The 22,292-nt window shown below is 45.5% G+C and overlaps 1 protein-coding gene across 1 annotated transcript; it reads right to left on the reverse strand.

The window, feature by feature from the left end:
* Window positions 1–1,801: 1,801 nt before the first annotated feature.
* LOC134414892 (T-cell surface antigen CD2-like) lies at window positions 1,802–14,321 on the reverse strand. The gene is made up of 5 exons (XM_063150156.1): window positions 13,514–14,321; window positions 10,524–10,820; window positions 7,951–8,193; window positions 5,885–6,004; window positions 1,802–4,219 (listed from the first exon to the last, which is right to left on the reverse strand). The coding sequence occupies exons 1-5, from the start codon at window positions 13,572–13,574 to the stop codon at window positions 4,008–4,010; spliced, it is 933 nt and encodes a 310-aa protein (XP_063006226.1). The 5' UTR covers window positions 13,575–14,321; the 3' UTR covers window positions 1,802–4,007.
* Between the last annotated feature and the right edge of the window lie 7,971 nt (window positions 14,322–22,292).

A 22,292-nucleotide genomic window follows, 5' to 3' on the forward strand; every position in this document is an offset into this window, starting at 1 on the left:
GCTGAGGAGAATTTCAATCTGGGGCAAGCACCAGGGTCTGGCACCTCTCTGAAAAGGTAAAGAACGAAATTGCACCTCTGAGGGAGGGAAAGGCTCCCATGGTTCAGCTGATCCAAGGCTCAAGGCAGGCAGGCTGGAAGGACGAGAAAAGGTCCTGTGGTATAAATTCCCTTCTGCAGGGAGGGAAGGAGCACTTTGGTGGGGGAGAGAGTGAGAAGGTTGGGTTTGGCACTCCTCTTGTGAGCTGAGGCTGGCAGAAGAACCAGGAGGCCAGTTCATTGGCTCAGGGCCTCTCACTGTGCTCTCCTTCAATTAACCCTTATCTTTCTTCCCACAGCACGAGATAGGATTGCCCAGCAGCGGTATTTCACAAGCTTGATAGCTACTACAAACTGATCTTATCCAAAGTCTTGAGGCCAGACCTCTTACATTATCAGCTGCAGCACCTGAATATCTGTAGCAGAATAAGGACAAAATCAGTGTCTTTTCCCCATGGCATCATTTTGGCAAGCATCTCAAGAAAGGCTTGTACTAGCTATGGTTTCCTACTTGACTTTTTACTCAGAGTTTTGGTTTAGAAATTAAATTATTATCTGGCCTCTGTCAGAAGCCTGAGAACCTCCCTCTAGATAGGCCAAGAGAGATACAAGCAGGTTATGGTTACATTACTAGAAAGGCAAGGTCTGGGTAGCAAGTGCTGCTGTTTCCACACGGTTAATGCTGGGATAGAAGATTTGTATCTTCTACAGAAACAACCATTGCTCTTTTGGGTGCCTGCTCACTCTGCCCATCTGGTAAGTGCTACAGACCCACAGCACAACCACAGACCTGCCTTGGTCACAGGGCTGAGCCTCCCTCCATCCCATTCCTTCAGCTCTGGCTCTGGAGCACGCCACCAACAAAACTGATCCCTGCTAATACCCACGCACAGAAACTGCAGCTCTCAAACAGGGGGATGAGGCAGCAGACAGAAAAGGACAAGACTAGCATTGATCATCTCATCCCCCTGAAGAAGAGTAGGAAAAAACACTTCACCTCATGATTCAGTGGTAGATGCATCTACAAAAGAAGAACCAAGAAAGGTTACAGCAAGAACCACCAGAGCCAAGCACGTCCTGTTATGTCTTAGGTCCCAATGTCAGCTCATTTTCCAGAGCTGAAACATCCACTACAGCATAAAAACCCAAGATTTGAATGCCCCACAACATGAATTCAGAAAAATGAAAATCTGCTGGGTGCTTGTTTGATAAGTCAGCATTTTTTCTGAATGTGTCATGGAGCATTGACAGTCACCATTGCTTTTGCGATGTCTCACGTTTGTTCCTGATGTGCTGCACTAGACAATACTTGTACAACGAGACATCACAAAAACAATGGTGACCATCAAAAGAAAAGGAACAAATAAAAAATAAGTTTTGCCCTGGTGAGCTTTCCATTGCACAGGCATGCTCTGTGCTAGTAGTATTTTCTTGCCTGCCAAGGACTGTGTTTTGGGTAAATCAACCCAATTGGGATAAATCTTCTTTCTCAGGCCCTAGTAACCCTCCCTCTCTCTCAGAAAGGAGCCCCACACCTGTAACCACAGAGCAGCACCAGCAAAGCTCTCATAGGACAGGCAGAGCAGCTGTGTTCACCCACACCAGCCTGAGCCCACCAGCTCCTGGCACCCCAGCACCTCCCAGGGATGGTGTGACACCTCCTGCACCCTGCCTCTGAGGCTCAGGGACCAAAATGGGGTTTTTTTGCCTTCTTTGTATCAAAGTGAGATACTGAAGTACCAGCACAGCTGTGAACTAAGATCCTCTGCACCCAGTCTTCTCTTTATTTGTTCAGTTCAGGGATATAACATATGGTATGTTACAAAATAAACCATGAAACACTTACCAAATGCAATTTTAAATAGCAAAAGCCCAAGAATCAGCTGCAGAAAGCTAAGGCAAGAGAGCAAGTGGCACTCCCAGGGCTATTCCTGCTGTCAGAGTTCAAGTGAAGTGACTGAGCTCTGGAGGAGGCAGAAGCTTCCTTTTCCTGACAAGTTGCCTCCTTGCCCCAGAAGATAAAAATAGTCATATTTCTCAGGAGAAACAAGCATGGCTGTTTTATCTGCCCTGGCACATGTGGTATGGGCCAGGCTGGAAGAGGCATTGGGTGTTCTTCTGCCTGACACATCAGCTAGCTGGCTGGGTGTCTTGTGTTCTGTGGTTCTTGTAGCTCTCTCCTCCTTCATTTGCCTTGCTTTTTACCCTAAATTGGTCAGTGTATCCATGCAGACACTGCTCTAAAACAGGCCTGTGCTCTCAGCTCCTCAGCTGTCCTGAGAGGCAGCTATGGACACCTCCACATGGAAGGTAATGCAGGTGCACTTTTTGCAGTCCAGCTTCTCCCTTGGGGATGCAGATCTCTCAGCAGCTCTCCATCATCCCCTCGTTATACCTGAGGTGTTGCCAGCAAAATCAAGAAACACAGTCCCTGGGATGTGAATCCCTGACAATTCAGACAGTGCCATCAGCAATCCTACTGGTGGGCAGTTTATAATGCTCTGTTTCATGAGCCAAAGGAGACCAGACCTCTTCTAGGCAAAACAAAAATTGTCTGGATAGCCCCACAGACTTATTATGAGAATAAAGGTTTGTTTTATTTGCCTAAAAGTCAAAGAAAACTGAGTTGAAACTGTCCCTGAAGAGGCTGTGTAGCGCATTCTCCTGGCCCTTGTCAGAACACAAAGGCTTCACAGAATGTAGTCTCATCCACCCTTTGAAACCCCGGTGCTGGAGAACCTCTCTCAGAAATCTCTCTCAGTGTTTCATTAAAAAGAAAAATAAAATACTGACCTAACTCTCCCTTGCTGCAATTCAAGTCTACAGTTTCTTTTCTAAACACAGTGAAGAAAGGGAGAAAAGGGAGAAGTTCTTCCTTTCCCATTTGTGTTTTTCCAACAGAGGTCCTTCAAGGTCCTTTCAATACTTTCTTCTCTACATTGTACAACACAAATCCTTTCAACTTCAGTCAAATATTTAATTATATACAACTCATTTTTGGTCCAGGAGTCCATGTATTTGATGCTGAAGCCAGAGAGCTGTCCTAATGTGTAGCAGGAGATGGAACCCTGTAAGATCCATAGGTCTGTTTTGTCCAAGTAGAGCTTTAGCTTCTTCTTGGTGAATATCATCCAAGAAAACAAGAAGGTGCAGTAAAAGCAAGCAAACCACAGAAAGACACAGGTTTCAGTGCTCCATATCTGTATCCTAACATGATGAAAAAATGGCCACAGGGATGAATGCCCATCATCTTGAGTCTCCTGGTCTCCATTTGATGCTGATTCTCTGCAAGGAAAGCTGCCTTTTCACAGCTGAGTGTTTCACAGGGCTGAGCAGGAGGAGCTCCTGGCTGTCACAAACTTTCTTTTCCCAGAGTGTGGTGGAGCAGAGAGACCAACAACCCTCCTGCCAGAAATGTGGTCTTTTCTGGGATTCAGGCTGTCCCCAGCAGGCTACAACAGGGTCCAGATAGCTCTGACCTGTTCAGCACAGCTGTCCAAGCAGTTCTTAGCTGCAGGCAACCTTAGCAAGGTTGTGATATCAGCTCTTTAGTGATGATCAGCTCATTGTGATATCAGCTCTTATCTTACTAGGTGCCTAGGCAGGCAGATGCAGGGAAAGAGAGGAGAAATCTGGAAATCTGTGTGGGGTTCCACAGCAATGTCTTTATTAATTCATCTGCGAAGGTTCCCAGTGACAGAAGGTTCTTCTGTGAAGGTTTCCAGGTTTTCTTCTGCCAATCTGGGCAAAAGCAGCTCTTTATGTAGGGTTCAGGGGTTTTGGAAATTGTCCAATAGCAAGGGTTAAAGGAAAGTGATCTGTAGTCTTACAGAGAGATAAGCAGGGGTCCAAAGGCAGAAGAGAGGGGCTTCCAGTCCAGTCACCATGAGCTGGCATTTCCCATCTTAGGCTGCTGAACACCAGGGAAGTCTTGCAGGCTCTGGGCCTGCTACATGCCAGGCTGTGTGCTCAGGGCCTGTGTCTGGGGGGGTTTGGGGTCCGTGCCTGGGTGCGGGGCCGAGGCTGGGGCCGGGGCTGCGGTGGCTCCTGGGGCTGCGGGGGCAGCGGCCGCTGCTGCACTCGCTGCTGCCTCGGGGTGGGCTTGGACGGAGCCTGGGGCAGCTCCCGCATCGTCTCCATCTCATGGTACACGGGCAGGGTCTGCATCGCTCGCTCCTCCCCTGCAACAACACCAGGACCCCACAGTCACACATCCACCAAAAAGTCCAAGAGACACGGAAATGGCCTCAGCCCAAATGTCGTGTTTTAAGCCGCCACTCTTAGACGTTCCTGCTGTACCAGTGTGTCACCGTGACAGTTTATGAAAAATCCCTTCTCCAGGAATTCTACTCCTGGGAAGCTGTGAAGATTCACCTTCTCCCTGTCTTGCTGCTTTGGAATGTGATTTGGAGAACTGTTTACCCAGCATCTGAATTGTTTTTAATTAATGACCAATCACAGCCAGCTGTGTCGGACTCTGAGTCTGTCATGGGTTTTTATTATCATTCTTGTCTAGCCTCCTGATGTATCTTTTCTCTTTTTATTTATATATTATTTTTATATATTTTTATATATTATTTATATTTTATTTATATTTTTAAAGATAAAAATATAAATAATTATAAATATAATTATATATAAATAAAATTTATAAAAATATAAAAATATAAATAATTATAAATATAAATTATATATAAATAAAATATTGTTTTTATTTATATATTCTTTTTAGTATAGTTTTAGTATATAATTTTCATATATATAATTTCATATCATATATAATTTCATACATTTTTCATATCATATAATATAGTTTTCATATCATTTTCATTTCATATAATATAATTTTCATGTAATTTCATATCATATATAATTTCATATAATTTTCATATCATATAATATTAATATAATATCATATATGATATTATATCATATTGTAAAATAATACATCAGCCTTCTAAGAATTTGCAGTCAGCTTCTCATCTCTCACCTCGTCCTGTGGACCCACCCAGCACCACAACACCAGTGAACAACAAAAATCACCTCTGCCTGCATCTCCCAGGCCAACATGGAAGTTTTTGGCTGCCTGGCAGAGATCAAGGTACCTGGAGCATTTGGGAAAGCTCTGCCCTGTCTGTTGGGGGAATCAGCTTTATCAAGGAGACATCAGTGGACACCCCCAGCCTGAGCTGCTCTGTCCCCTTTAGGAGGCTACCAAAGGGAAAGTGAGATCTAACCCCGGGAAATAATATCAAAGTACCTTGCCCTGCCTTTGTCTGTGCTGGGATTTCCAGAATCCTCTCAGCCAGAGATCCCTTCTGCCAGCATTAATTTTCACACAAAGAGGTAAATTCATACAGGCTGACTTCTGATCACTGACTCATCATTTCTGAAATATCACTCATCTTAACTTAGGGATTGAGGGATTTACCTCTTGAGACACTGAGTTGGCCTTAAACTCACAGCAAACTGTTTCAGAGAGGCTAGTCACCGTAAAATAATCACTAAAATATTAGTTTTGATTTTCTCAGGCTCATTTTCTTGATTCCTGCTGAATCCAGGCCCAAGAGCTGAGGCTATGGTGTCACTGCACAGCTGAGGCAGTGATCTGTACCACTCAAAAGAGAACAGCCACAATGTAAAATTATACTCAGGTGGCTTTCTCAAAGCACATATCAGAAAGTGAGACTGGCAATGCCAGCTGATCTACACAGATTCACCATGTGCTATAAAACCAGGTTATTGCTCATGTCAGGGCAGAGAAAATGCTCCTGACCACAGGGTTGCTGTCAGTGGGATGCTCTAATATTTTAGGTGGCTGGATAACAAGCCTCTTAAACACTTACCATAAATTTCATTCCTTTTCTTTTTCCTCCTTCTGATACAATAAATAATGCAAATCACAAAGATGACAAAGAAGACTGCACCTCCTGCTATGCTCAAGATGCGATAAAAGTCCATCTTGCCTAGTTAAGGGGATGAAAGAGGATGTTAGATGGAAAGAAATCACTTGCACAACATCTACTCAGAATTCTGCATTTTCTTCCATTGACTGTAAAGGCAGACCAGCAGACATCCCACCCTTTGCCTTTTACTTGCTGACAGCAGAAAGTTGCTGTTCCTCATTGTTGAGAATTTTGATTGCTCCCTGATGGGTTCAAGTTCTGCAGAAAATTGAAACCAGAGCATTCATGTGTGCCAGCTCACTGTATTTAAATTGCCACTTGTTTTAGCAGCCAGTGTTACACCAAGGTGTATTTGGCTTTTTCTGTGCCTGTTTCTCCCAGATGAGTGCAAGAGGAGCCTGGACAGATTCACATATAATTACACTTCTACGAAAAGCTGGCTGAGCTTAAGCCCACTTGAAATGTTGCCTCTAAAGATCAAAACTCAAGGTGATTGGCCTTAAATGCAGGACCAAGTGCTCACAGAGGGCAGCAGGATTAGAAGGAGGTTTGGCTCCAAGATGAGGGATTTTTAATCTACTGTGGATCTGGCAGAGTCCTGCCACTACATAGAAAATTTGAAAGGTATTTAGTTTGGGTAGGAAGAGTAGTGTTCCACGTTCTTAGGGGGTTTTTGGTGTCTGAGAAATGCTGTATTTTTACCTTAAAGATCATTGGCATTTCTCTGTTAACGATGTGAGGAAAAAAAAAAAAAAAAAAAAAACAAACAACAAACTCTCTGACCCAATTCACCCTGTGACGAAAGAGCGTTTCTCAAGGGTGAGAAAAAGTGAAATCAAAATTGTCTAGACAATGGCCAGTGTCTGACTATAGGCAGACCTGTCCTTGCCTGGCTTGTCTCCTGGCATGGGCAGCTTTGGCCAGGATTTCCTCATCCAGACAAGGTGTTTGGGATAGTTTGCCTTGACTTAAACAGATCTAATCCAGCAGCACACTTTCATACCTGGCTCCAAAGTCCATGCCACATCCTGCTTGCCCCTTCCCAATGCTAACATCAATCATCAACGGGACTGTGCAGTCCATCAGGTCAGGCAGCAGCACAAAAATGCATTGCTTGGCTATATTTGAAATCAGGATTATTCAGAAGGCATCAGCTGCACAGGAGAGCAGTGCTCATCCTGTCCCTCCGCTCTTGGCCCATGAGTCACAATCAGCAGACCTGGGATCACTTCAGTAAAGCCTTTAAGCCTCAGGGCTTGCTCCCTCCCTTCTCACACCATGGGCTGTCCTTCAGACTTGGACTTTCCCTAAATTCACTGTGGCAGAAATGGGTAAAAATTGGAAATACTGAGCCAGATCTTGTGAGCCCCCCTTACTCTCCACCAGCTCCAGCAAGAATCTAGAGTAAGAGAATGCTTCCAGCAGAGCACTCGTGGTTGGGTGGGATGAACCCAAGCCTGGCAAATTGAAGGACTTTTCCCCAGCACTGCACTGGAATTCTGAACTTTGAACAGCACACCCAGTGTCACACCAGTGTGATCTCTCCTTTGTTTGTGCCTTAACTTGCAGAATTTTGTACATGGGAGGATGACAACTGTGATGACTTCTTTTGCCTACTGAATCATTTCCAGCATGACTCTTCCCATTTAAAATGCAATCCTTTCAGTCCTTTTGCTGCATCTGTGGTTAGCTGAATAGGAAAACCTTGGTACATTTGAACCATGCTTATCTGACACGTGTAACCCCAAAGACAAACCCTCCAGAACTTCCCTCCTGATTTCTAGGCCAAGCTGAAGAGTGCAAGCAGCTTATTTTCCCCCTTGTGAGAGAACTCATCCACACCCACAGTTGCAGGCAACCACCGCATTGATAGACATGATTGTGGAGAGGAGAAAAACACAATGGATCTTCCCACAGGAGAAGAGGAAGAGCAAAACCTCTCTCACACCTCACCGACCTCAGCTAGTGGTCCACCCTAGCACATTCTGACAGAAGAGATTTCTTACCTGAGCAGTTAATTGCCTTTTCAGCCATTTTTTCACTGACTTTGTTCTTAACAACGCATCGGAACGTCCCAGAATTCCACCCGTGCCATTCCAGTACTGTTGCGTTCTTTTGGATTTTTTTGCCATTGGGTTGCGTCAGTTCTATTAAAAATACTTCATCCTTGGCCTTCCCTTTTGCTTCACACTTGACAGACACACTTTTATTCCTGCATTCAGCCATGAGGATTGGCTGAGGGACAGGTTCTGAAAGAGAAGGGAAGGGACAGGCATGTCTGAGAGTGTTTCTCCTCCTGAAAGCCTCTGCTTTAAGCAGAACAGAGAATAACCCCCAAATCACCAGCTAATGAGATCACAGAAGAATGAAGAGCAAATTAGACCTCAACTGCAAGGTAACAAGGCAACAATAAAGAAAATGCAGAGCAGTAGCCTACACAGTTGGCTCAGTAAAGCAGAGCTGGACACCAGGCAAGTGAGGGGAGGAAGCTGAATCTCCTTGAGGTGGGTGGAAGGGACTGAGAACCACAGCGCCTCCACCTCTGGACCCTGTGTTTTGGTGCAAGGGAAGTTGATCCTGTTCAGCCTGTGCCCATCAGAGAGAGATTTTTCTCTAAAGTGGGAAAAATTATGAAAAGCTCCTCATGGTGCTCTGTGTGCTACCAACAGCACTCAGCAGGCACGACAGCACAGCATGGAAGGCCAACAAACCAGAATGGAGAGCACAAAACAGAAACTTCAGCTCTCAATGAGGTTATGACAGGAAAAACAAAAAAAATTTCTGTCTCTTCTTATGCCCTGCAGACATCTTGCTCCCTTTTGGTTCCAGTTTCTCTGTCAATGAAAGAGATGGAAAGGCCTGCAGGGTTTTCATCAAGTAAGGGCAACTGGCAAGGACAGCAAATAAAAATAATTATTTCTACCTTTAAGACCAGATTAAAAAAATGCCAGTGCCACCTGTAGTTATAGGCTGAGTAAATTATGGAGATCATAAATTCTAAAGAAAATAAGGACTGCTCATAGCACATGCAGTCAAGGCTCACACCACAACATCCACAGCCACCCTTTCCTGGGTAAGCCCACTCCTCCTCTGCAACCTGGAACCTATTACTCAGGGAAACATCCTGGTGGGAAACATTAGAGTCCAGGTGCTGGAGTTGGGTGAGGATGTCATTGGGACAATTTTTAAATATTTTTAACAACTGTTTGTCCAGCCTGGCTGACAAATTATTCGAGGACCCAAGAGTTACTACAGGACTTCCAAAACCATGTGTCAGAGGTAATGCAACAGCAGAGGAAATGATGCAGCACACAGCTGGGCTGGAGAATTAACCTTGGCCTGAAATGGGGACACCCCAATGACAGCAGTGGCCCTGATGACTTCCTGACTCTGTTTACAGTAATAGCTCTCAAAGCAGTGAGACACCCTCACTGCTCTGCTCAGCAGTCCCTTAGACACAAAGGGGCCTCCCACTGCACAGAAACCCTGCTAAAACCATTCCAGCTGTCATTGCTGCCTCAAAAAGGCATCATTTCTGTAATCCCAGCTGGTGCCACAAACTCAAGATGTTGGCAAAGCTGTGCATGATGACTGAAGAAGGACAGAGCAAAGCTATCCCCTTATTGGGGAAAAAAGCCATGCTGTCCTACAGCTGAGAGGTCTGGAGAGGACACAGCAGCTTTTAAGGAGCAGAATAGCCATCCCCATCATCCCTTCTCACCCCAAAACCTTTGGGCTGCTACTGCTCTGATCTCTGAGGACAAGATACAGCACAGGAATGGAGGCTGCCCTCATGCTTTAAACCCAAGCAGCTGAAAGCCCCAGGTGTGTGCTTAACTGTGCTTTAAAGAGCACAGCTTTTCTATTTGTTGTGTTGTGCTGTGCAAGGATAGGGTGCAGGAGTCTTCTTCCACTGCAAGTTCAGCTCCTGTTGTGGTTCATCTCAGGGGAGGTGACTGCTGGCTGTTTTGTATGTTACAGCAAAAATGGAGTGGGATTCCATTGCCTGAATTAAGGCATTTAGTGCCATCAGGACTCCTGAGCTCTCCTCAAGGGGCTGGCAACACCAGTCATAACTCAGTACCCATAAAATAGCACCAGAAGTACCCAAAACCCACAGTGCATCAGCCACAGCTGTACCCCACATGGGCTGCTGTGCTCCTAGCAGAGGTTTCTGTAAGCAGGATGCTGCTGGCAGCCCAGGCCCCTCTCAGGTCCCACCCCAGCTCAGGGTCTCAGCACTATTTGTGGTGCTGCAGTAGGGCTGACCACCCTCACCCTGCTCTCAGTGTGAACCTGCTCACAGCTGCTTCCTTGGGCACAGCTAGGAACATGCTGGATGACAAACAGGGTAGCCAGAAAGAAGCTGGGGGTTTGAGGCCATCAGCCAGATCCAGAGAAGGGAGGAGAGAGGCAGGCTGCTGTCAGTGGCAGGAAGAAAAAGGTACAGCCCTACAGAAGTCCTCCCACTCCTAATCAGCAAGGAGGGCACCAAGTAGGAAACGCTGTGGGACAGAGCAGAGAGTACCAAATCTTGTTTAGCTGTCCTGAGCATGGCATGGGAAAGGCAAAAACTCACCCTGAACTAATAACATGATACTTTCTTCTGCCTTCAGCTGTCCATCCTTCTGATAAGCCTGCACCGTGTAGTTCCCACTGTCCTCCTTCTGCAGGCGCTGGATTTCCAGGGTCGCATTGCGGAGTATGGCACACCTGCACTGCTCCTTGTTCACAAAGTGCTTGGCTCTGTTGTCTCTGATCTGAACCAGCCTTTGTGTCCCTTTCTTCCATGTGGCCTCGTAGATGCTCCCAGGAGCAGCAATGCTGAGAAGAGCTGTCTCGTTCACTGCCTTGTAAATCCAGCTGGTGCTGGAGCCTGTGGAGGGAAGCACAGCCAGCCCCTCAGTTGTCTCCAGCGGCCACAGCAGTCACCCAAAAGTTGTCACTTGCTATGCCACCCCCTTCCTGAGCTGCCTAAGCCTCTCTGCTTTACTGATGCTATCTTCTTCCCCTGCTCCAAAGTATTTCTTGATTGTTCATTAGATAAATTCCAGCATCCAATTTAATTCTGAGAGGCAAGAAAGCAAAGAGCCCAGCTTTCAAAGGCTGAATTTATACCCTGGCTGATTTACTTGGAGTGACTCTGGATGCCAAAATTCATGCCCTCCCATTCAGTTTAACATGAACTTAGCCCTTCCTTCAAAGAAGGTCACTTCTGTGTTTTGCACATGGCACGGGCTGGTACCCAGAACTGCAAACAGCAAAAATAGCCACATCTCTGGACAGCAGAATCATTTCAGCAACACCAGTGATGGCAATGATAGCAGCCCACATCAATCTGTGGTGAGTGTAAGGCACTGAGCTGGAGGCACACCCAGAGCAGTTACTCTGCCCCCCTGGAATGCACCCACTTGATTTTTCCCTGATGGGGCAAGTAAGGCAGGAAGAAACAGCTACCAGCATCTGAGGGGTTGCAGGAGTCATTACAAGAAAAGCAATTGCCAAAAAAAAAAACCCAAAAATCTTTTCCTTTGATTCCAAAGGTGGTGTCAGGACTGGGAAGCACCTGAGCATGGGGCTGCCAAAGGGGATATTTACTAAGCATCCACCACGTGTGCAGCAGTGGGGATGTTGCACTCCTGGAGCAGTGCCCGGGTGCTCTGCCGGTTCCCCTCCAGCCACCGCCTCTGCTGGGCCCATTTCTGGTGAGCCAGCACTTGGGAAACTTTCCTTGGAGGTCATTTCAAGTGAGGAACTGTCCCCAGCCCCGTGGCAGGTGGACAAACCTGCAGGAGGAGGGCGAAATCTGCGTGCAAGTGTCAGGTGGGATAAGCTCACTGGCACGAGCTCAGAGCCACAGCTTATTTAGTTTGTCAGATTCTTGTGTTCATTCTTGTGTTCATTCCTCCTCAATTTACAGGGTGAAGCCAATCAGCAGGAGCAGATTTCCCTTCCCATCACCACACAGAGCTGATTCTGCCCTAATTTTATGTGTTTTAAGTATTTTTTTCCCCACAGAGAGAAAAACCTGTGTTTATGCATATTTTTATTACAGTCCTTCACTCCTTGTATCTAGGATAATGATAAATGGCACCACGGAGGGGAAACTGAAACCCAGTGGCTATTTCATTAAACTAACAATATTAGAGATAATCAGAGAACTAAAATCGCATGCCTCTGCAACAAGAACATTATTGCTGTAGTGCTTCTGGCAATTCACCACCTCCAAAGAGAGCTTGTTTTTCCAGCATTGCCTTTCTTGCAAGGTATTTGACATATCTAATGAAATGTCCTGAAATGAAGCTATCAACTAAACAGCCTTGGAAGCAGCTACGCCCCACACAGATGACACTACACGTTATACCCCAATATTTGATTTCTGATACTTGTTTCTGCTCAGTCATGAACAAGTATTTAGAGCTAGTAATAGGATTTCTTTGCATAACAGACACCACTTACATTTTCACTCTGAAAGCAAAGGAAAAAAGTAATCTGAGTTTCCAAGGATAATTCAATGGTATCTCTGTGGACCAGAGACATTTCTAAATATCAATCTAGTCTCCATTGTCTTTCTAGTGGAAAGCTGAGTATCCCACATGATATTAAAAATCTGTTTAACTAATGAAACAGCACTTCTGATAGAAATGCCCACTAAAATGTGCTCCAAAGGGCAGAAATGTTTTAACTGAGAGGCTACAGCTCACTCAGTCACAAGAAAGAGTTAAAAGAAAAAAGCTCCCATAGTAATTTTAGAGAAGAAAGGAAGTCTCTGAAACTATTTTCTATTCAAGGGAATAATCCTTATTTCTGCTGGGGAAGATGTTTTATAGATTGTGTACATAAAAAGAAGAAATCCTTATTTATGTATTAATTTTGTTCTGAAGGAAAAGCAAAGCATTAAACCACCATACATACAAACTTAGTGGAATGAAACAGAGGGAGAAAAAAATTATGCAGGCTTGTATTGTCTCCATCTCTTAAAACCTTCTCTAATCTATGAGTTAACACCTTAATTAAGCTTTTAGATTAATATTTTTAAAAATAATGAGAACAATAATATGCAAAATATAAAAAATATATGCAGTTGCTTGCTGTTTTCACATCTTAAACTTCAGCTCCACTGAAGACACTGAAATCTATCACTCTGTTAATATTTATGGAAGAATATAAATTGCACTTTCAAAAGATTTGCACATCTTTGATAAGAAAAGGAAATTACATGCAATAATGCACAGTGAACTGGATCTCTAATGTAGTACAAGCTGCCTTGAGGGCAGAATGCAAACTGTATGCTGACATTTCTCATTACACATGTGTCAAATTAAGGCTCATTAACTTAAAACCAAAACTCTTTACAGCTTATTATTATAACTGGAATAGGAAACTCAGGTCCTGCCCTCCCCCTGGCTGAAAATTAAATCAAATAACAATTGCAATAACCCAGATGTCTTCACTCATTGGAAAAGTGGAACAAGTTCCTTATCAGTAGCAGCCCACCAAGTTGTAAATGCTTTAAAATGCAATTTTAACATCAGCCCAAAAGAGCAAAAAACTGTAAGAAAAACTCACATTTTACACTGGGAAATAAAAGCAGCAAGCACTTGACTAGGAAAATCCTCCTAAAGTTCATTTTCAGGGTCAAAAACCATCCAGTGTTGCCTTGTCCAGTGATAGCTCCTGGCAGGTGAAAGGGTTTTCTGCTGTGAGCAGGCAGTGATGGGACATGTCGGTGCAGCCTCTGTGCCCTCCTCCTCTCCTCCAGCACTTCTCATTTCTAGCAGGGGCGGAAATCAGCCTCAACAGGGTGCTTTGTCTGCATGGAGGCAACGTGGAGACAACAAAGAAAATGGGCACTAAAATACAGGAATGCCCTGGAGGTTTGTCCACCCAGCTGGAGGGCCAGGTGGGGCCCTCATACTCCTCAATGCTCACCTGAGGAGCCCAGTTCCAGCATCCATGTGAAAAATGCCAATCACTTGGGGTTTTTTTAAATTTTAAAAGCTTAATGATAATAAAATGGTTATAAAAATAGCAATATTGTTAGAGTAATAATAATTTGGACAATTTGGATTAGGACAGTATGAGACAACAGAAACAAAGAGTTACAGACATCCAGGTACCTTTTTCTAGGCTTTTCACAATCCACATGCCATCATCCTGGAGGGAGGGATGCAGTTTTTGGGTGGGGGAGTGATGGGAACCCTAATTCCCCTCCACAGCCTCAGCAGCAGCAAGGGGAGAACAAGCCCAGGAGCCCCAGTGAGGTGGAGGAGGCTGCTGGACAAGGCTTGGAAAGGAGACACACTTCCCTTGGAAAGCAGCAGGATCAGCTTGGCATCAACATCTGGGGTATGTATGGGCATGAAAGGGGGTGAGAACCCTGCCTTGATCCAGCCACAATCCAGCTCTGGAGCTGGCTGCTGTGGGAAAGAGGAAAGAAGCTGTGAGGAGCTAGGTCCAAAAACCATGAGAGAAGCTAATGAGGTCCTTATCCCTGGTCCCAGTATGAAACAGATGGAGTGGTGAGGATTTTGAGTCTTATCCTCACCACCATAATTCCTCTGCTGCAGTAGCCACTGAAATGTTCCAGCTCTTTGTGACAGGCACAGGCCAAGAAAGAAGACAGAAGGAAATCTGTGGAACCAGATATGTACAAGAGTAGATAAACTTTGCTTGTTCGTTCGTGTCATTCCTCTTCCTTGAGGTTAGGTCTTCCTTGTAAGACACCTCCCCTTCTCCAGCTTAATCATTTTTTACTGGTACTAATGAAATTTAAAAAAATAACACTCAGTGCAGGAAAATCTAGTTTTTCTTCCTTCTTTCTGCTATTTTCTTCCTTCTTTTTGCTCTGGTTTCCTTCCAAAGAACACACAAAGGAGGCACACACAAAAGGAGAGAGGAAGCAACAGCAGCAAGATCACATTTCTGTGCCTGCCCTCCACCCTCTGTGGCAAGAAACAAGCTGAGGGCAGGGGCTGCCACACTCAGTGGCACGCTCAATCAAGTTGTGTCAAACTCCTGGACACCTCTGCTTCCAGCCTGGGCACCTAAAGGAATTTGGGTAAAGGCAGCAACCCTGATTTCTCCTCTGTTCTTTGAAGGTTTTTTCTGGTCCATCAGGTAGAGCAGAGGGAGGCCCAGCATGCTGAAACCACTGTCCATGCTCTGCTCAACTTTGTTTCTCTTCTTTTTCTTCAGGCAAACATCTCTCAAAGCCCCTGCCTGCTTCCAGGGTACCCCTGCAGGTTGTGTGTTTGTTGGCGTGTTCACCCGGCCAACACACTGGGATGGGAATTGTCATGGTACAAATGAAATGCAAAGGGAAAGATGTGTGTGTGTGTGTGTGTGAGAGAGAGAGAGAAGACAGGTAAAGCTCCATAGTGGTAGAACTAGGTGTAAAAGAATCTCCTGTATGCATAATGAAGGCTACTACTTCCAGTTAAGCAGTTTGGTGCCACACACAACCTTCTAAACTCACAACTGAAATGGGTTAAAAGCCCCTATGGTCCAGCACACCAAACACGCTGCTTGCTGTTGGAGCAACAGGTAGGCAGGAGCAAGAACCCATTTGGACAGGATGTAAAATGTCTGTTCAAAGATGAGCTCACTGTGGGCAGTGAAGAAGCACTTGAGAGAAGGGTGGGGGCTCAATGGCTGATGTCCCATGGTCACTGGACTCACAGAAGTGACACCAAGCCTTGGTATTCCTGAGTACTTGGTGCATGTGCACAAAATCCACTTGCAAGACTTTGCGTAACAAAAGCCAAAAGCACAGCCAAACCTGCAAAAGGGGCACAGCACTCACCTGCAGCACGAGTTCCCCATGAGATCCTGGCACTGTCTGTCCCAAAAGCAGCCCCTCTTCTAACCAGCCTCTGAAACCTCCTGCACCATCAGACCCAGCTGGAGAGAGACAAAGCAGCCCATGTCTCTAAGCTCAGTCTTCCTGCCAGATGACAAGTGGGGCAATGTCAATATTCTGCCAGCTTTACCCTTCCTTTCTTGAAAAGTAATGTCATGCTGCAGTCCTGACTGGGCTTTGATCCTCATTTTAGAAGAAGGATTTTTTGGATGTTACTTGGAAGGAGGCACTCTAAGTTGTTGCACTGCTGTCTGTGTTTTCCCTTCAAGGAGAGTCCCAGGAGAAAGCATTGAAGTGCCTGAAGGTGTCTCTGGAAAGCACAGCAGCTCTGGGCTGCTGCCACAGAGGAACCCAAGGAGCCAGCAGGTACCTCAGAGATGTGGCAGGGGGTAAACATGCTGAGAGCAGTTCCAGCACAGAGCACTGGCCAGAAATGCCCTCCAAGGCGGAGGGAGTGGCACAGAGAGCGCTGTGGCTGGAGCTCTGTGTGGCCACAGCCCAGGCACTGGCCCAAGCTGTGCTGGGCAGGACAGGGTGAGCTGTAGGTAGATAACAGCTCTAGATAACAGTGCTCTCACTCTCTTCTCCTCACTGCAGATAGCTCACACAGGAAGTAACACCACTGGATAAAACAAAGCCAGCTAGAAAATGGGCAATGATAGAAAAGCAGATGTCTCCCAGCACGGTGCTGCTAGGCCTGGCTCAGTTAGGCCTGTCCTTAGCATCAAGCTAAGGATGCTGGAGCCCTGTTTAGCCCATTGCACTGCCACACATCCCCATCTTCTGACACGCAGGAGAGCAGAGGACTGAGCACAGCCACAACAATGGGCTGTCTTTGCACACCTCTGCTCTCTCTCTGAGGCATTGTTTCCACTGCAGAAGCCGCAAAGCGCTGCACTCGAGCATTTGCTTTTGTGGCTTGCTCTTTCCTTTACACGGCTGCTCTTTGTAAGACAGCACACAGTTTCCTCACAGGGAATGTAAGTATCATACTCACATTTTCTTCTAAAGGTGACAGAGTCCCCCACATCTGAAGGCAACATCTCAAGAGACAATATGCAGCTGTTTGCAGCTCTGAATTCTCAGCTTAGTGATGAGCCAATAAACATTCATGCCTGAGGCTTATTTTTAAAAAATTATGATAAAAAATACTGTTATTTGATCTACTAGAAAACGAAGCCTACAAAAAGTAGATTTGGAGCCCATCTGATAGTTTGTACCATCTTCTCTGGTATGGAACTTTGGTTATACTAAGTGGCATTCGCAGGTGAGTCAGACATCCTGCACTGAGTATCACCCAAAATCTTCACACCTCTAAATCTCTCAGCATTGAGAGATTTGTGTGTGTGAGGAGAAGAGCAAATGTGATTTTAATTGAAGTGTCAGATAGGTAATATGTGGAGTGGAAGCTTTGGGGAAGGGCAACTTCACTCTTGGGAGTTCTCCTGAGCTTGCACCCTGGCCTGCAAGGCTGGGCTCCATCTGGGATGGCAGCTAAGGGCTTCCTGATGGCACATTCCCCTCCACTGGAGCTTTTCACAAAGCAGGAGGAATTGTGGGCAGTGGCTGGAGCATCAGAAAAGCAAAGTCAGCCCCAGCAAGGGGCACTGCCCTGCACTATGAAATGCCAAGGAACTGCTGGCTCCCATGTAGAGTTTCAGCCATTTGGTTGGTGGAGGACACATCCTGCCTCCTCTTCACTTCTGCCTCACGCAGGGCCAAGAAAGGAAAAACTCCACTTTGAATCAAGTGGTGGAAATATGAGGATCAATAACTTAAAATAGAGCTTTAGCCAAGGGTTTGGCAGGGATGCTGACTCAGTGCCTCAGAGCTGAGAGCCTGAGCTGCACATACCCAATGGAAATCTTCCAGAAATAGTGACACACACACATACACACGCTACTATTATTGAAAAAGTTGTCTGCACAAACTTTTTCATCCTTCTCTCAAGAACAGTAAACTAACATTTTCAAACCATGAATGATGCAGAATAGTCCTCACCTGATTATTTGAAGAGAAACAATTCCTCAGCAATGTCCATAATGCCACATAGAATATTCTGAGGTGGAAGGAATCCACAAAGATTCACCTCCTGTTCCTGAATAGGACAGCCCCAGGAATCACACCCTGAGCCTAAAAGCATTGTCCAAACAATTCTTCAGCTCAGCCACACTTGGAGTTGTTACCACTTCCCTGCTGAGCCCATCCCAGTGTCCCAAAAGCCCCTGGAAGAAAGGCCTTTTCCTGATATTCCTAAACCCCCCACCCCAACACAGCTTCATGCCATTAAACCTTTAGCCCCAGGTGCTCTCACTCAGACACATTTTCTTCCTTTTCAGCTGTAAGCACATCTCAACAGCCAAACCTCACAAAAACCACCCTTCATTTCTGGTCTGAAGGAATATAATCCCTCTCAGACCAAGCAGTCTGTGGTTCACAGCAACGACTGGGGCTAGAGCAGATGGCAGCATCTCATCAGTTATTCTTGCAGATGGTGCATTTCAGTCTGGCTGATGATTTCCATCATCTGTAATGGCCCCAGATTTAGGAGCTAACTCTCAGCATCTTGTTCCAGTAAATTCAGTGACATTACTACTGCTGCAAAAGGTGTTGGCTTGCTGGCATGCTGCAATCAATCTGTCTCATACCAGAAGCCAGATAAATGACCATAAAAGCCTCTTCTAGTCTTGGCAGTGGTAAATACACAAAGACCTGTGTTAACTACAATGTGCCCCTTCATCATGAGAGAGTGGATGGGCTAGCTACCCAAGAAGGATAATAGAAGAACAGCTGCCCCTAGAAATAGATCTAGGAGAGACAAGTTGTTGCTACCATCTAAGCAATCTTTTGGACAGGATCTGACACTCCCCAGAAGCCATCAGCTTAATAAATGCATGTATACCTGATGTCGTGCACAGTGTTTTACTCTATTACAGTATTATAAATCCAGAGAGGAGTGAGGGGCAGTTGGAACGGGCAGGTGGGAGGTTGAGGAGTTATGCAGGAGACTGAGCACAAACAACTGGATAATGCATTTCAGTACTGGGTGCATTTATTTCTAGCAGTGGCCTTTATAAAGGAAAGTCTTTCCTTCAAATGCAAGACACTGTTGGCATTTTTCTACTGGTGCAGCCCCTGGAGGGCATGTTTGTGGGTATAAAATGTCTCTCCTCCTAGAAGACCTAGCATAAGCCTCTCTGGAGCATCACTGTGGATCCTGAAAGTGTCTGTAGCTTATTTATTACAGCTGTGATAGCAAAGCCAAAGGACCACTATGTGGCCTTATGCATACATATAAGGAGGTCTGGCTGTTATTACTGGGAAATTAAGATGTAAATGTCTCAGAAACATCTGAAGGACCTGTTAGCATAGTCTTGCTTCCTGCTGAAGGAAGAAAAGTGCCCTGGTGTCTTTCATACCACTTACAGAGATGCCCTTTGCACCATGTGCACCTGGAGCCATGAGATGCAGTGAAAATTCAAGTCCTTTCCTGCTCAGAGCAGATCCTGGCAGCAGCTCAGTTTCCCCTGCTTCTTCTCTCATCCTACAAGTTTCCTGTGCCCTGTGAACCCGGTTTTGGCCTCTCTGAGGTTTGTCTGTTCCTACATTTAAATGCATCACCCCTTGCCAGGTAGCAAGACGTGTTCAGGGACAGCAGAGTGGCAGGATGGGCTCAGCTCTGGGGCCAACACCCCACACCTGCAGCAGGAGCCACACCAATGCTGGCAAAGAGCTCTTCTCACAGCAAAGGAAAGCACAGGCACAAAGCTGCCCATCTCTCTAAACATTTACACCTCACAGCTCCTGCCAGGAAGGGTAATGGCTAAGGTGCTGTGTCACTGCATTTCTGAGAATTTCTGCTTTTTAAGACGTCAGTGAGGCAGGTGCAGGATGTTCTGTGTGATGCAGATGAGCACCTCTCCTGTGTGATGCACGGGTGGCAACTTGTGGTTTTTCACAGCATTTCTACCAGGGCAGTGCCTGCAGCCCTTTTGTCACACTCCTGACAGTCAGATGGTGTCACCATTCTTTTCAGTCATCCCTTTACACTTCCATCATGGGAGAGCAGCCTTTTTGTTAATTAACATGTCCCATGTTCCCTACACACGTGGCTTTCAGCAGCTCAGTGACAATTTGCTGAATTTCAGAGGGCACTTTGCAGGGCAGGAAGTTTACTGTGCAGCCTCAATGGAAAGTTACTGTGCATGCCCTGTGCCCTCACAGATAGGATGCACTGGGTTAGAACCACAGCTGCCATGGTTATTTGTGTAATATTGATATTCCTTTGAGCTCTTCAGCATCAGTAGTTCAGTATAAAAATGAGCATCTACTTTCCTCTCATGCTGAGGAAATCGTTTAACCATTGGGACTTTTTAAGATAGATGAGATAAAATTCATGGCAATGTTGACTTCTCCTGATTTTCTCTCCAGCAAAGAAAGGACTTCTCATCTGCATCTGGTTTTCCAGAGAAAGCTATAAACAGATCTTTGTACTGGCCAAATAACAAAGCTTTAAACACTCAACAAAAGGCAAGGAAACAAAACTCCTTATCAGACACCAAATCATCTGAAGGAAGGAAAAAAAAGTCCCAAACTCTCGACAGCTGGGCAGAAATGTGTACAAAAAGAAGCTGAAGTTGAACAGCTTTCACTGTGATTGCAAGGGGAATCCTGGCCCAACTTGTGCACAGGAAGGAAAGAGAGCTGGCACATCCCCACCTGTATTCAGGGTACCCAAAAAGCTGGGTGGAGTCCTGCCTTTCCATCACCCTTCTCCCATCTCAGCTAGAAAAACCCTTTCCAGAAAGTGATAAAGAAGCTGGAAAGGGTTTACCAGAACGAGGAGGTGGAGGAAGAAGAAAGGTTATTTCCTGTTTGCTGCTATCAGATTTGGGGTGATTCCTCTTCTTCTCAAAATTAGCACAGCACATTCCCTGCAAACGGCTCAGGAGAAAGGCAGAGAGGAGGGAGGAGTCCCAGGGGCTCAGTGGGGCTGTGATGTGCCACCAGCAGAGGAGTGCATCTGTCTGGGGAACACCACCCATGGCAAATGCAGGCAGAGCAGGTGTCAGGAGAAAGCAACAGCAGTGCAGCTTTCTGCAGAAAAACACTTCATACTGCCTGAAGAGCTTGCAGGATGATGGAGGACAGACCTGCAGCCTCCCCACCTATTTAAGGGAAGAAAAAGCATCTCTGCCTGCCATTACTCACCAGCACTTCTGTACCCTCAGTCATTAACCCCATGCCCTTTCTCTCTTCCCTCTGGGTTCCTGCACAGCAGACACTGAGTCTGTGTCCTCACCCCCTTCCTCTTTCTGTCCTGTCATGGCTCATCCTGACACCAGAGGCTGTTCCAGCCAGCAGTGCTCCTGCTCCTGGCTCCGTGTATCCCCTCAGGAAAGCCTCCACCAATTTCTCCAGCTGGCTTCAGGTGAATGGAGTTGACATTCGCACACCTTCCTGAATGTGGCACCTGACACATTCCTGAATCCCACCCCTGCTGTCCCAAATTCCCTCTCCATCGGTCTGCCAATTGTTTCAGAGGAGAAATCTGATTCCTATTGCCCTGTGATTGAAAGCAGGGCTGCAACACAAACTCTCAGTGCTCTGTGCCAAAAACACCATCACAATTCCTTTTTCTTTCTTTCCTTTTTTTTTTTTTTTTTTTGTTTGAAGATACCTCGTTACATGACTTTTCAGTATCAAAAAAAAAAAAAAAGCTTTTAAAACTGTTTCACTCCTTAGTTTAGGGAAAATATGTTTTGGCCTCAAAGAGGAAGTTGTATAAACCAAAGATGAGACAGCAGTGCTGGCTGGAAGATAGGCACCCAGCTGTATTTCCTTGTTCCATTTGCATATGATATGGGAGTAGACAATCATTCTCTCCAATGCACTGCATTTGCAATTCCAAAAGATTTGCTGAAAACTGCCTCCAAGTAATTCTTGGCCTGTAATACATCCAGTTTCTGTAGTGTTAGATAATACTAAAACTATCAGTAGCCATCATCTGTTTTAAAACTTCTGGACAGAATTTCCAATAGTAACTGTATTTATATTAGCTATAAAACACACACTTTAGACCATAGCCCCACTCAGTATTTTGTCATGGATATTGGCTAAGTGTGACACAGAATATGCTAACCAGAAAAATATATCAATTTAAAAATAAGCAGACATTGGCCACCCATATTTTCTGCCTCTGCAGATGGGAACTTTCCTTATGTTAGTGTTTATAGCACAATGAGCACACTACAGCTGTACATGAACTTGCAAGTGCAATGAATGATTTTATAAAGTCAGGTTCCTGCTGACCTCGTGGCTGATGGGAGAGTGGGGAAACCTCTGTTGCTTGGGGCTGAAATCCCACCTCAGGCAGGAAATACCTTCATGAAGATGACAATAATGCCATCAGCATGCATTAAATATATACATATACATATACATGTATGTATAATTAACACCTGCCAGCAAAGACGTGGGGCAAAG

Source organism: Melospiza melodia, chromosome 2, assembly GCF_035770615.1.
Source record: "Melospiza melodia melodia isolate bMelMel2 chromosome 2, bMelMel2.pri, whole genome shotgun sequence".
Lineage (NCBI taxonomy): Eukaryota > Metazoa > Chordata > Aves > Passeriformes > Passerellidae > Melospiza > Melospiza melodia.